Below are 15,291 nucleotides of genomic sequence, written 5' to 3'. Positions count from 1 at the left end.
TTCTCTGTTTGCCTTAGGACGATTAAAATGTGAGGAGTATATTATTTATTCTCTAGTCTAGAAACACCTATTCAATGTGCACACACACACACACACACACACACACACACACACACACACACACACACACACACACACACACACACACACACACACACACACACACACACACACACACACACACAGAGCCCCCTTATATTTCTTCAGAAGACAGGTCAGGTGGGACAGAAGAGAAAGAGGTAGAGATCGAATGATGAGGACAAAGAGCAGAGTGGCAGAGGTACGAGTGTGTGTGTGTGTGTGTGTGTGTGTGTGTGTGTGTGTGTGTGTGTGTGTGTGTGTGTGTGTGTGTGTGTGTGTGTGTGTGTGTGTGTGCGCGCGCGCGCGCGTGTGTGTGTGTGTGTGTGTGTGTGTGTGTGTGTGCCCATAGGTATGTGAAGTGCGAAGGTGTGGAAAGATGATAGGTTTTACTGATGTAGGCAAATTAAAAAATTTTGAAACACTGAAACAGATTTATCGACTCACGCAGGACTCCTAGCAGAAGACGAATCAGTTTGATAGCATGTGCTCTGCATGAGTGAGGATCTTCTATACATGCCGCTGCCGTCTGTCGTATGTGATGTGTGGCTCAAATCTCTTTGCTCTCACACAGCTGAACACTGTGCGCTCCTAATGTCACATTCTTCCTTTGTGCCGTATGCACCTCTTATCTGAGCAATGAAGTAACTACATGAAGTGCACTTCTTCAAGCACATGGCACTTTACTTCTGGAGACAATGTCCGCTTCTCTCATCCCGAACGGTGGAGGCAGATGGCTGCCCACCTCTGCATCTGCTTCTGTTGAAGGTTTGCTAGCTGTTAGAAGTGATTTTTGTATTCCCTGCTGTCACTCGTGTCAGTTCTTGAATTGCTGGGTTTCTCTCTATGATACTGCAAGATCTCAACTTTACTATGTAAAATGCGCTGAGCTGATTTACAATATGCTGTTATTGTGTCCTGTACAAATGGAGGTCTAAAGGCTGCAGTCGCAAGTTACTTTACAAACGATAAGATTCTATATTCAAATGTGATGCTTGACTTGCAGTGGATAGAAAAATTCAATCAAGGAGTAAATATTTGTAATTTTGTCAGCATAATATTTCATAAAATAGTAAAACATTTTTCAGCCCATAAAGGGTACATGTGGTATTTCCCCCCCCCCCCAATTTAAGACAGTAAAGACCATCTCTGCCTACAGATTTTATTGTTGTGCAAGTTATCCATACGTTTTTTTTAAACATGCAATCTATTTTATAACAAAATAGTTGTACAACACAGTGCAGGAAGACAATTGTTGATTTATATACCCTTCAAATATCATAGCCACTATTGGCCAACCACCATGATGATAGTTGCAGTTATTGAAGTCCTTGTTCTGTTATTGTGCTGCCTTGGTGCCTGTATGCTCTGTCAAGGTGCTTTATAGTTATTCACTGAAATAATTCTTACAGCACAAGCTAAGCAGGGAATGACATAGGAGACCATTTTCACTTGTTTATCACAAGGTGCAGGTATATTGTGTTACTAGTAACACGGGCAGTTTAAAGGAGAAAGAAAAACGGTGACGCCATGAGCACTACTTTAACATGACGACTACAGTTTTTATGTTTCACATCTGTGCCAGAGAAACTAAACTAAAAACTAAACTCCCACTTCCTTTACTTCCACCTCTTCTGTCCTCCTGCTCTCACAGTACCCTGACGATATATGGCATCAGCCAGGATGATGAAGCCATCTACCAGTGTATCGCTGAAAACAGCGCTGGTTCCACACAGGCCAGTGCCCGCCTCACAGTGCTGTGGGCTGATGGGCTGCCTGGTGTGCCCACCCACGTGCAGGCCGAGGCGCTTTCACCCACCACCACCCAGGTGTCCTGGAGGGAGCCCGATCAGAACATTCAGGACATCATCGGTTATGTGCTCCACATCCGCAGGACTTCAGGTAGGGCAGCACTGAAGAGCAAAGAATAAGTTACAATGAAATAAGGTTCTAAAATATGTAATAGATGAGAAATTGTCAAAGGGCATGTTAGGTGAGATGAGGGGAAGCAAATAAAACCAAATGCCTCTTAACTGAGATTAGAATGAATTCATTCTCTCATTAACAAATCCTACAAGATACCAAAAGATGTTTTCAACAACAACAAAATATATATGGCTGCAGCTAAATATTCATATGCTGCAGGTGTTAGATATGAAACCAAACCAGAGCAAAAGAGGGAGCATTTATGTAAATATACTATGTACATTATTTAATAACGTAAATGTGAGGTATTATAGAAATGAAGACGGCACTGACATTGACAACGAAGGTCCCATTTCACAAAAGTGATTTACAAAGGACTCTTTACGCACGTCGCAAATGGTTTATCATTCACAGTCCTACACTCTTCTGGCAGGCTCATAATGGTGTTTAGTTGGATTTGCTAAAGGCATCAAATTTGGGAGGAAAATATAATATTAAAACAATTATATGTTGGAAGTCGCATCTTTCATGTTGCAAATTTAATGAAACGAGCTCCAGACTGATAGAACACAACAATCCTGTCCACACTCTTAGTTGCAGAGAAACTGTGATGAATACACTGTTTTAGTATTTGACATTACATTTACTCTACATTCATTTGGCAGATGCTTTTGTCCAAAAGTTATTCCACAATCACAATCAAACTCTGTAAGAACAAGACGTAGATGTCAACTAACATTGGAAATGCATCCCTCACAAGGAGCTGCAAAAGTGTGTTCAGTGCTACGGAGCAAGTCTCCACTGTACAGATGAATATCCATCCTTCCATTATCTATACAGGGTCACAGAGGGGCTGGAGCCCAGATGAAGATAATGATAACTAAATGACTGAATTTCAGATTATTTTGTTCAGACTGATGAAGACTGTTGGTATGATGCACGTGTGCATGCTTGTTTACGCTTGTTTATGAGTTTCTTTCCAGCTTTGGGCAAGTGTATGTGTGTGTTTTTGTGTGTGCAGTGTTTTAGTAGCGCTAGCTGGTGTTCTCCTTCGCTGTTCTATTGGATGGATAATGAAAGGCCCTGGGGGCCAACCAATAGGATCTGCTGTAATTATCCTTACAAAATGGCTTGGCCCAATGGATTGAGGGCTGAGGGTAGATAGTGGTTATGGTTGGGTGTGTCTGAATTAAAAGCAATAAAATGCTTTAACAGGTCCTGTATAACTCCCCCCGTTTACCCCCCTCCCCTGCCCCATTTCCTCACTCCGCCCCTGTAATTCACGCAACCATTGTTATTCAAGCTTCCAGGGCCAAACGAGATTAGCTATTACTATTATGGAGCCGCTTTGATAAAACCCCTGAAATGGGCAATAACCAAAAATGATTAAAGAAATAGACTGCATTTATTGTCTTCTCTCTTCATGATATTTTCCATCATTGTAATGCCGGCCCTTCCTCTCACCCATGTTTTCCCGTCAATTTTTTTTTTAACCCCTGCCTCCTTTTTCTGTCGCTTCTACTCTTCTTCCTCCATCGTTCTTCCTTCAGACCCAGTGGAGATGGAGTATGAGGAGGCCGTCAGTAAGGTCACGCTGCAGCAGATCATCCGGGACTTGGAGCCCTCCACCAGTTACACCTTCTACGTCAAGGCCTACACATCCCACGGAGCCAGCAAACCATCAGACAGTGTCACCGAGAGCACTCTTGGCGAGGGTGAGTTGAGAGCAGAACCCACACAGTCTCTTACAAAGCACATCTCTCACCAGTAAAAGACAAGCATCAAGATTTGTAGCTGTGTGTGAGTGGGAAAATTTTGAGCTTGTAAATTACAGAGCATCCATAAAACCCTGAGACCAATTACCCTGCCAGTACTGCTTTAATACCTAAGTGAGAGGTTGTTTTTGATTATTGTGATCCAAAAGGCTTTTGTGGCAGTAGAAATTGACGCAATTTGAAGATTTTTTTTAATTTAGTTTTTTTAAGCTTCTACCTAATAACGATTAATATAAAAAAAAAGAGTCGTATGGAATCACTTCCTGTGATAGCAAGCACACTGCACATTACAGGAATATTTTAGGTCTCATCTTTTTTAGGCTCAAAGTCACAAAAACATTCCCGACCCATAAATCTATAAATAAACCCATACATCTGTTAGCTAGCATGTTGTTTGTTTGGCCGATGAGAGGAAACGTTCCCTTTTCTGTGCATATCACCGTTTTAATCCACAGTCCAAAGATACAAAATAAACCGTGCTGATACATCATGTTGTTGTGCCGCGTTGGTTGACGCTCTGTATTGTGTTGCAGTGCCAGCTCCCCCCTCCCTCTACACAAAGGTGGTGAACAGCAGTGTTGTACAAGCAACATGGGAATCTTCCTCCAAGATGGGCCAGCATCACGGCTTCAGGCTGTATTACAGAAGAGCTCACACACCACTGTTCACTGGTCCCATCACCTTCCCCCACAACGTCACCCAGTACAACATCACTCAGCTCGGTGAGATGTAATTTCGAATTGATTGTGTCATTGCAAACCTGTGTTTTATCTTAACTGGATGGGTTGTTTCGCTAATCTATATGGGCGTTGTAATTGTCCTTAAAGAAAACATGATTACACGTCTCAGAATCCATCCCAGGGCCTGTGATGAAAATGAACCCAGGACTAAAACACTCCTACTTCAGAGAAGAGTTACCTATGGAGAGTATACACTTGATTTTAGAAAGAATAAATATCAGCAAAACAGGAGTACTCTCATAGGTTTAGACAGTTGCCAAAATATATTTTCCTAGGGCTAAAAGTAGGAACAAATCTGTATCACAGGTGAACTAAGAATGCTTAATAAACTGGTCTTGCTTTTATTTCTTTATTTTCTTCTGTCCAGATTCCTCACTGGTCTATGAGATAAAGCTACTTGCGTACAACCAACACGGAGATGGAAATGCAACCGTGCGATTTGTTTCACTTCGGGAGGCGGTGGAGAAATCTGGTGATTGTTTGACACAACCATTGGCTGTCCCACATCACTCCTCGCTGAGTTTGACATGACATCTCTTGTTTTGTTCAGGTTGAGCGTTGATGCCGCAAGCAGACATATACAGTCCATGCACTTCTCCCTGACCTGTGACTTTGATGTGCGCTTTATCTCCTCAGTGTTGGACGGCCCGTGCGACTGTGTGAAAGATGAACAGAGCAAAACATCCACCACAGGCATCATAATTGGTATTCACATCGGAGTTACCTGCATCATCTTCTGTGTGCTCTTCCTCGTCTTCAGCTACCGCGGCAGGTCAGTACATCTGTGACGCCAACAAATGGAACTATTGGAAAAGACTTGCCAATAATTGTCATCAGAGGTTAAGGTCTCATCATGTGTAAACAGCAAAGTGTATTATGTGTGGGTTTGTGTAATCCCCAGGTTAATGATGTGTAAGACGGTTCAGGACACCCCCCAAGCGGGGCACAGCGCCGTGCTGGAATCCTCTTCCTCTTCCCAGGGGATCTCCGGGCTCAACGGGGCTGCCAGGAGAGAGATGGAGGTAAATGGCAGCGCAGCGGGGAAGAAAGTGGTCGACAGCAACGAACTCGAGAGACTTTTCACTCAACCCAACACACAAGATACATGCATGGTGAGTTTTCATAGTGGGGGAGCTGTTTCGTACGTGACACATTTTTACACAATCAATAGGGTTTAAGCAAATCAACAATTTATTACATTTATAACAATAGACATCCGTTCTGTCAGTGGAGAGAAAACTACTACATAAACTGACCACAGAAAACATCCAGCACACCTTACAACTCAAATTTTCTGGTCTAAGTTTGACCTATTACACTTGCCATAGTTGTGCACAATCACTGTGATATTTCCTGTCTCTATTTGGTACAAAGGCTGAAATGTTCAAATGAATTAACTAAACATACTCTATCTAACTGTTTAATTATGATTGTTTGTGTGTTTTTAGTCCGACTCCTTCACGCTGAACGACACTCAGCTATCTACGATACCACTGGACGAGTTCGCGGTGGAGAGAGAGACGCAGTTCCAGGAGCCTCCTGCAGCGGCGGCGGCGGCTCCACAGGACCAAGGCTAATCATGTATGAAGGCCAATTCACACGACACGACGGTGTCCACTTAGACTCTTCTCTCACTCAGGTTGACAAGTGTTTCTTCACAAAGTAGTTTTTCCTTTTGTGCAAAGATTTTTTTTTTATTGGTAAGTTAAGAAGTTCTGGAGGATCTAGGACTGTATATCAAAGTGTTTTTGGCCGCGGCTGTTTCCAGCTCGGCCGGCCACCGAAATGTTTTTGGTCTTTTATTAATTTTCTGGTGTTGGGCAGCACAGAGAATAGAGGCCCCAGAATGTCCTTGTTATACAATGACTTTATTTTTAAGTTTATAAATATATATATATATACATATATATCTTTATCACCTATATGTCAAAGCGGTTATAAGTTATTGGTCTTATCTCTACTTTTCTGTGGCTGTCAGAGACTCCCACAGCCTGCTCTCACCTACCAATGATTCCACCTTCTTGCTCACAGAAGACCTCAGCCTTCTTCCAGGGATTCGATATATTCTGTCTCAGGACTTTGTTTCAGTGATATCAACATTTTTTATGAGTTTTCGGCCTTCATACAGGCGCTGGACTTGGCTGTGTGAACCTCGCCATTTAACAAAAACCTACCTCAGCCGGAATGAATGTGTTGCGGGAAGCTCTTAGGGACTTTACCTTCCGCTGTGCTCACAGTTACTTTACATGTGGAGGAACTGATTGGTCCGAAAATTACAAGATCAGGTGCCGCTCTACCTCAGATGTCAAGAATCTCCTCTTCTCCTGCTTGTTGAAGTAAAACGAAAAAAATGAGTATCCAACATAAAGCACTTCCAAATGCTGAAATTAATGTTCTACCTCAAGATAACAATGTTAATGTTGTCACTGTTGTTGTTGTTGTTTGTTTGTCAATTTATTGCATAATAAGAACCCCTCCTTTCCCCCTTTGTGAAGTCCTGGCTTCCCTCTGTTGATGAATAAGGTGTTTGTACTGTAGATACAATGTCAGTACCTCATGCAAGCTGACAGATTGATAACATGTTGTTTGATTTACAGTATGTTGGAAATATGTATAATTTATGTTGTTCCATTGTCAGTTTTTCTTTTTTGATTTTATTTTATTTTAAGGATCATAATATTATTTTTTCTACATGTAGTTGCCTCAGTTGAATGACATGACTTCTAGAGATACACTGCATCACTAATGATATCTTCAGGACTATTCACAGTGACTGAGAAGTGATATGTAATTTACAATTGGACAAAGAAAAACAATATTATATACAGGCACCAGAGATGTATCTGAAATTGGCGCTATGATTGAATTCTGTGCATTTGTGTGTTTGTGTGCAGACGTTTTGTTGACTGAATGGATGCTTTCATACACATATGATGTATGTTTAAAAAAGTGAAAATTAAGCACAAATCTTAACAAAATGTCCCAAAACATTATTCTACTATTCTTGGTGTAGTGACCGTAAATAGTTTTACATTTTGGAAAATATCTTTGTTGGTTTCTGTCTTAGATGAGAAGATCAAAATCTCTCGTGTCTTTGACATTAAAGCCGGGTGGCAATGAGCCTAGTTTAACATGTTACAACACATAACTTCCCCTGAAATCACTAATTGTCATGTTTCCATTATTGTTTGTGTACAGATCAAACAAACAAGACTCCCTTTTTTGCTTTAAGCATTAATATTCAACAGAAAGATATCAGTCTTATTGATCGTCTCATCTGACTTTATACCAGAAAGTAGAAAAAACATTTTCCAAAATGTTCAACTATTACTGCTAAAACACAGATATGAGAATGATATTGATCTGAAAGAAAACAAATAAGCTATGTCCCAAAATGTCAAATTATTCCTTTCATTTAAATTGAGGGCAGTGTATCTCTGAACTTTTATGAATATTTGTTGCTGCAGTAGTTGTTTTGTTTTCACATCACATTACCTGCCTCCTTTTTAAATGAAGCAGTAGCCTTTTACTTTTCTGGTGCCCGGTGGACGCGACAGTTGCTGATCATACTTGTCTACTGTTACTCTTCCCAAAACCACAACTGCTGCTCAGCCTTCTCCCTCCTGTCAACACTGATCCGTTCAAGTGCTTCAGGTACACCCTGCTTGTGATATCGGTGGATGCTTACGACCACGCAGAGAGCTGACTGAGGGAGATACACGGTTGTTGGTTGGCTAACTATCACAGGGCTTCTCCCTCCGGCTCTCTGCTCGGTGCCATCACACACCGTAACAGGACTTTGCTTTTATCCACTACGGTTACCTACCTCATCCCTGTTCTCGGCCTTTCTCTCAGGTCTTAATGAAGGAAAACATGCGGAGTGCGAACAATGAAGTAGAGGAAAACACACACATTTATAAAATTATAGACGTGTAGATATTGTCTCATGCTGGACAGACACAGTTGACAGACACACAAACAAACAGGTGGAGGGAGAACTCTTTAGGACCTTTATGTTGTGCACTAACTATTTAGACGGTTCAAGTTAATGCTTAATTTCTAGTCGATGTGAATGTGTAACTTTAGATTTTTTTTCTTCATATCAGAAGCTTTTAACTTTTATTTTTTTTCTCACTGGTGTGTTACTTTTTGTCTTCGTGGAAGGTTTGTCTGTGAATAAAGTAATTTGAGAAAAAAGTGGGTGGCACTTACAACTCCAACACGCACACGATTCCACACGATTGGTGTATTGATTTCCTGGCTGACACTTTACCGCGTTCTGATTGTGTTCATGAGAAACCGAGAAAGGAACAAAACAGCTTCCGAATCAGAATTCAGAGTTGTTGAAACCACTTTGTAAAAATGAGTATGGAATCGTCAACTTTTTCAAAACAGCATTTGAACTGGTAATTTGTCCAAGACACCGTAGAGTCGACCTTCACTCACTCCGTTTATTTGTCATGTCTCTGCTGCCTGGAGTGAGGAGCTAATATTAAAGTAAGATGATGCATTTCAAGTGGGAAAACACCTTTAACTTTATGCACAGCTCAAATCCAAAAGGTTGTGAGGCATTACTCCTCAGACAGGTTTGTGTAATCTGTTTACTGACGGGTCAGTTGGGCTGAACAGTCTGTCAGCTAACTTTACAGGAGCCACACGGCTTCTACGCATGTACGCATGTTTTCAAAATGCAGAATTGGCTTATTTTGGCGCCACATACAGAATCATATCTTCTGATCGTCCACGACATTCCACGTGAGAGTTGTACGTGTCCCCACAGCAGATAACCAACTGTCATTTTAATGAGTTATGCAAACCAATTTCCTTTTTACCTATCATCTTAGGAACTATAATTTTATGCCTTTTAAATTTATTTGTATATGCTTGTTTCTCTGCAGATGTTCTCCTTGCATCTATTTCTTGTATTTAATTGTCACTTTGGTGTTAATATCATGTTGCAAGTGTTGGAAAAAAAAAATAATGGTTATTGTCAAAATAGCAGAACAAATGCCCGACCTAAATGTCTCCTCTGTGTATATTTTTGAACCAGCGATGTGATAGTTTCTCCCGAGGGCTGCTGCAGCCTTAATCAGGGTTTTTACCTCTGTTGAGAGTAATTTCACAAAGAATACAAGTGGTGTCTTTTTCTTCCTTAATTCCTTCCTCTGTCCCTCGGTGTAATTTAAGGTTAATCTCCTTCTGCAGGAAATTGCCCACATCTCGCCCGTGGATTTGACAGGCTTTATCGCCATACTGTTTGACCTGATTCACGGGAAATGTGGTGCAGTGACGATCATGTTTACATTATTAGACTTCAATAGGTCAGGTTGTCATATTGCTGTATAATATTTGAACTTGTGTGATGTAATGGGGTGCTCAAAGCTGTCCTCACTGACTGACTGGTGCTGTTTGCTCCATCAGAGGGGACCACATGATTTATTCGCCGACAGTCAGTGAAAAAGAGGCCTTTGTCTGACATATTTGACAGTCTTGGGAAGTGCTCTATCACCAAACACTGCTCCTGTCAGTTAGCCAGCCTCCTTTGTTCCTCGTTCAAGAATCCTGACCTTTGGTCGAGGAGAGTGTGTGCTCAGGGACTCTCTGATTGGTGACTGGTGTTATATATTTCTCCACCAGCCACACTGTTGGCTTTCTGGACTTGAATTTCCTCCTTAAATTCAGCTTTGTGCCCAGTTCAGATTTGCTGTAAGAGATGCTCTCTTTGTTGGTCATTTGTTGGTAGAACAGTGAGTACTGAACTGCATCATTTGTCCTCCGACCATTTCTCAGAAAACACTTAATCTGCTTCCTTTGTGTTCCCAGGGTGATGAAAACGAGGATGTTCATAAACACCAGGTTCCAATTTCTGTGGAAAAATAATCACAAAGAACATTTTAAAAGCTTTTAAAATATGAGAATTGGCTGCTTTTCTTCATATTATAGGATGATATACTGAATATTTTAGACTCAGACAAAAGTGGCAAGTTTGATTGAACCTTTTGGAAATTTTTTACTGTGAACATTTATTTTTTACAATTTTCTGACAATTCATAGACCAAAAAAAAAAATCAATCATTTCATTAAGAAAACAACAGGAAGATTAATCTTAGATAAGAATAACTGTTAGCTGCAGCTGTAATTCTTTAAGACCTCTTCCAGCACCCTCAGGTTCTCATTAAGAGGGCATCCTGGACTGGGCATGTGCAGGGTTTGTTTCACTGTATTAAGGGGTCAGTATACAGCGCTAACTGACTACACATCGCTTCGTGCTGTTCTCTCGCCTATTATGCATTTATTAAACACAGGTAACCCGATCAAGTCAGAAGGACAAGAGAGGCCTAGTCTGTCTTGATTGACATTGCTATTGCTGTATTATGTTTGTTATGGATCTCAGTTACTGTGGTTGATCTCAGCGGCTCTGACTTTCAAGAGACCTGAAATATTCAGGTTTTTCTAAAAGCCCACACCACATGCAACTAGCCCCTTCTTGAAATGTCCTTTACATGATGTGGTACTGATCATTGTGGCACCAAATGACCATCTGGTATGATTGTGAATTGATTACATTGCCAATGCATTTATCTATGGTGTTCTGCTCTGAGACCCCGATGACTGTTGATGTCAAATAATGCAGAGTTTCAAGGTTTTTCAAGTAATTTATACTCTTGTCAAATGGTGACTTAATGTAATTGTTCTTTAATGTTTGAGATCAGTATTATATTTACATACTTCTGTCAAGAAAGCCAATTGAATCCAGTATATTTAAAGGTAGTAGGCAGAGAGAGAAGCCTGCACTAGATCTGCATGAGAAATGAAAAGCTGACGTGTTATTTTAGCGCCACTGAAAAGTGTTAGTTAATCCTTATTGGAGTTGTGATGGTAACACTGTGATATTTAGCCAAATAATGGCAAAATAATGTTGTGATCTCAATATAGTACTATTGATGGTCCTGTCTCACATTGTCAGTCAATCTGTTTTGATGGTATGTATTGATGAAAATAGGTTGAGTGACCTTTTCTGGCTTGCCCTCGCTGACGCCTGCTGATCACCTCATCCTCATCCTGTTCCCACCAGTCATCTTCACATGAGTGACTCAGGGTGAGGTCCTGTCAGTCCTGTTACCTTTAAAGTGACAAGTAGTCTTCATTTTCCTTCACAAACCATCTTCGCTTGAGGAGAATGTCTGTTTTGTATCGATGTTGTCACTACGATCTAAAGCCACTCAGTCATCCTTTATCTGACCACTTAAATACGATAAGAGCTCCTAGGTAGAATCTGCTCTGCAGGTGTGACCGGCCCCCGCACCTGTCCTGTAAGTTTAGTGTCAAACATTCAAGTCAATAACAGCTTCTCAGTCAAAGCACCATTGTTTAAGTCTCCTTCCAGAGACCAGCATTGTGAAAATGTTCACATATTGAGCATCACATAGCAGCTTACATTTTACAGCACTGCAGGCAAAAAAGTTTCTGGTCTTAAAAGGAAAATTATGTCAATATGTTGCCTACATATTAAACCATGTAGGCGTTACAATATTTGACCTGTTCTCGCCCAGTGTCGCTGGTTTGCATCAAGAATCTTACTCCTATGCATGAAATTGAAGATGAGAGATTAGTTTTAATCGTTAAAGCTGCAAACTGAACTTTTTTTTTTTATTGATTATAGGATTCAAACTTTTCACATCGAACCACCACCTCCTGTGGTGGGAGGTGGTTGGAAATTAGAAACTGAAAAACTTAAACTGCACAATTGAGTGACGTTTATTCTTTATAGGGCTCGAAGCTCCTTAAGCCCTAAGAAACAATCAAAAATAAAGTTCAGTCTTAAAACATCCATTGTTATTAATTAAGAGTTTGATGGTCAAAAAACAATAAACTAATCTGCTTCATCAAGATAAAATTGAATGACAGCTGCCTGGCAAATTAACTTTTCAACCATCATCAGATTTGGATCCACCAGTCAGGATTCGCTGCATCCTGATTGATGGATTCATACTGTATTTAATACACGTTGATAAATAACTACAAATTACCTAAAGAACATGATAGAAACCTGCTGTATTTGCTGATGTGCACACAGGACATCACCTCAAGCACAACAGTCGGGTCCTAATGTAGTTGTTGAACATCAGATGTTAGATAAAAGATTGGTATCTTCTTACAGTTTGCTGTCGGTTTGCGTCGCAGCGTCTGTTTATTTGCTTTAGTAGTGAATGAATTGGTGTCTTCTCTCGCAGTTGATGGTCTAAATCTCAGTAGAAAATATGACCTCGACAACAAATAAGCAAGAGAAGGGGAAAAACTGTCTGCTGGTTTATTCTCACTTCAGCGGTTACTTTTACTGGTACAAGGAAAACTTCTATTTAATCTATGCAGATTTATTTTTTCTAACTCCTGCAGGGTTCAAATGTGGTGCCGACCTGAAGCCAAAAACATTACACGTTGCCAGTTGCGTCAACTGTCTTACCTGCGTTTGATTAACCGATTGACCATTCGAATAAAGGGAGCACAAATCCTTAAATTTAGCTCATGATCACGCATCATCACGTCTGTTTTCCTTCCCATCTGTCGTATTATGTGTCTGTCTGCTGAGGTCACTGCCGATATCTGCATTTCTCCCACAGTTTGATTCAGGTTAACACAAGATGATTTTAATAAGTGTTCTCAGTGTATCGTCACGGTTTCAACAAAGTTTTGTCTCTACACTCTCTGTAGACCCAGATCTCACAACTAAATTATAAATCTGTATACATATCCACATATACTGTATGTACTGTATGTATGTATGTATATGTGTAAAAAGGCAAAATAGACCATTTTCTGTGGTTTGTATTGTTTTAGGGTTCATTGTGCAACACTGATTGAAGAAAAGAAAACAATAACAGTGATAATAAACTAGCTCTAGTAAAGTAAATCCAGAGTTGGGCTTTATTCTGTGTGTGTGTGTGTGTGTGTGTGTGTGTGTGTGTGTGTGTGTGTGTGTGTGTGTGTGTGTGTGTGTGTGTGTGTGTGTGTGTGTGTGTGTGTGTGTGTACCTGGTGGATAAGAAGCATAATTTACTGCACAGATGTGTGCTTGCTTGCTTCCTGTAATCCTCCGAGATGCAGCAGATCAATCAGATGCAGGCTTGTGCTCTCCCTCCCGTCTTCACCGCTCTGTTCTCCTGTTCAGCACATTAACTCGTGGCCTCCTGGCCAGACAAAGAGTATTGAGCACAAGGCCCAGAGCTCCTGTTCAATGAAGGTTGGTGCCAGACTTCTAATCACTGTGAATCCCAATGCATGACTACACTTCGAGACAAAGGCAGAGTCCAATATGAATCAACCTCCGCTTTCCCTGTCTCTCGCTTTGGTTTTCTCTCTCTCTCTCTTGGGTAAGACACCAAAGGGGGATTCCAGTTTGTTAGGTTTTTTGTTGTTGTTGTTGTTGTTGTTTTTTTGCCATCACTCCTGTTGCCACTGATATTTCTGTGCTGATGAATGCAGCAACATCCCGATAAAATAAGTGCAGTGAGGCAAGAAACATGATCAGTCGGATTATATCGCACAGTATTTCTCAGCAGAAGGAGCAGGTGTTATTGGAGTTGATTAAAATTTCAGTCTCACCTCAATTTCTGAGCACTTGCAGAACTTTTCACCCATTACTTTAACCTCTGCGACGGCAATAGCAAATCCTGGAGGTGTTATGTTTTCAAGTTGTCCGTCCGTCTATATGTTGTCCGTCTTATTTTCTTGAACACTATATCTTAAGAAGAACACCGTAAATTCCTTCAAATTTGGCACAAATGTCCATTTGGTCCCCAGGACGAACTAGCTTGATTTTTGTGGTCTAAGGTAAAGATGACGATGACTACACCTGTGATAGGAACGTCTGGAGGGAATTTCTTTCAATTTGGCACAAACTAGACTCAACAATGAATTAATTAGATTGTAATGGTCAAAGGTCTCTGTTAACTAATGTCTGTCCCATTTTTTGAGTATGATATCTCTGAAAGACCTTGAGGGAATTTCATCAAATTTTGGCCAAACATTAACTTGGACTCAAGGATAAACTGATTACATTTTGTTTTTCAGGGTCCCTGTTACCTCATTTTTGTCCCATTCTTCGGAATGCGAAGCTGTAACTTAAACAAAAAGCAATATTGTGGGCCACATTTCATATTTGGTTGGATTGGTGACACTAATCTTTGGTGTCCACCTTGAAACTGTGGTGATTGTACAGATCAGATGATGTCGGGTTGAAGATGTCTGTGAAGCATTCATGTTTTAGAATTTATAGCTTCTTAGCAGCTGCATTCATTTTTGAAGCTTTGTCTACTGTCACTGCTGCAACCTTGTGTTGTGTCAGAATCAGCTTTATTGGCAAAGGATGTAAACTATTAAGGATTCCTCCCAAGTCTTCACTACATATAATATCTGGACAAACAAAGATCTGTTTAGCGGAGGTGTACAACCGCAAGCTGGTGACTCCAGTTGTTACTAATTTTGAGAGGTAACGTTTTTTCTTGATCTTGCAGTTTGGCTCTGACTGATTTTATTTACAGTTGAGCAGTTGTCCTGTGCAATAAGAGCTTATTACCAGCTTTTCAGGTGTGCTCACTTTTAGTTTTACCTCCCACCTAAGTGGTTTACATAAGCTCACCATTATGTAAACCATTACATAATAATATTGGCCTCTTTACAACCTGTTTGACTATCTGGATGTTTGTTTTTTGCCTAGGACTTCTTTTACTGGTCTCACTCTTTGAGGTTGTCATGATGAATATAAATGATGGC

At 40.6% G+C, this 15,291-nt stretch overlaps 1 protein-coding gene across 1 annotated transcript in view; it reads left to right on the top strand.

Moving 5' to 3' along the window:
* Window positions 1-13,548, top strand: part of igdcc3 (immunoglobulin superfamily, DCC subclass, member 3) — a 59,158-nt gene extending 45,610 nt beyond the window's left edge. The window contains exons 8-14 of the mRNA XM_069174269.1: window positions 1,733-1,980; window positions 3,555-3,719; window positions 4,313-4,501; window positions 4,887-4,991; window positions 5,156-5,291; window positions 5,421-5,631; window positions 5,968-13,548. Of these exons, the coding sequence (XP_069030370.1) occupies window positions 1,733-1,980; window positions 3,555-3,719; window positions 4,313-4,501; window positions 4,887-4,991; window positions 5,156-5,291; window positions 5,421-5,631; window positions 5,968-6,096 (1,183 nt within the window). The 3' untranslated portion in view covers window positions 6,097-13,548. The remainder of the gene's footprint in view (window positions 1-1,732; window positions 1,981-3,554; window positions 3,720-4,312; window positions 4,502-4,886; window positions 4,992-5,155; window positions 5,292-5,420; window positions 5,632-5,967) is intronic.
* Window positions 13,549-15,291: the final 1,743 nt, after the last annotated feature.

This window comes from Embiotoca jacksoni, unplaced genomic scaffold, assembly GCF_022577435.1.
Source record: "Embiotoca jacksoni isolate LCO1_2020_lvr unplaced genomic scaffold, fEmbJac1.0.p SCAF_6, whole genome shotgun sequence".
Lineage (NCBI taxonomy): Eukaryota > Metazoa > Chordata > Actinopteri > Embiotocidae > Embiotoca > Embiotoca jacksoni.
This window is presented reverse-complemented; position numbering and strand designations above follow the sequence as displayed.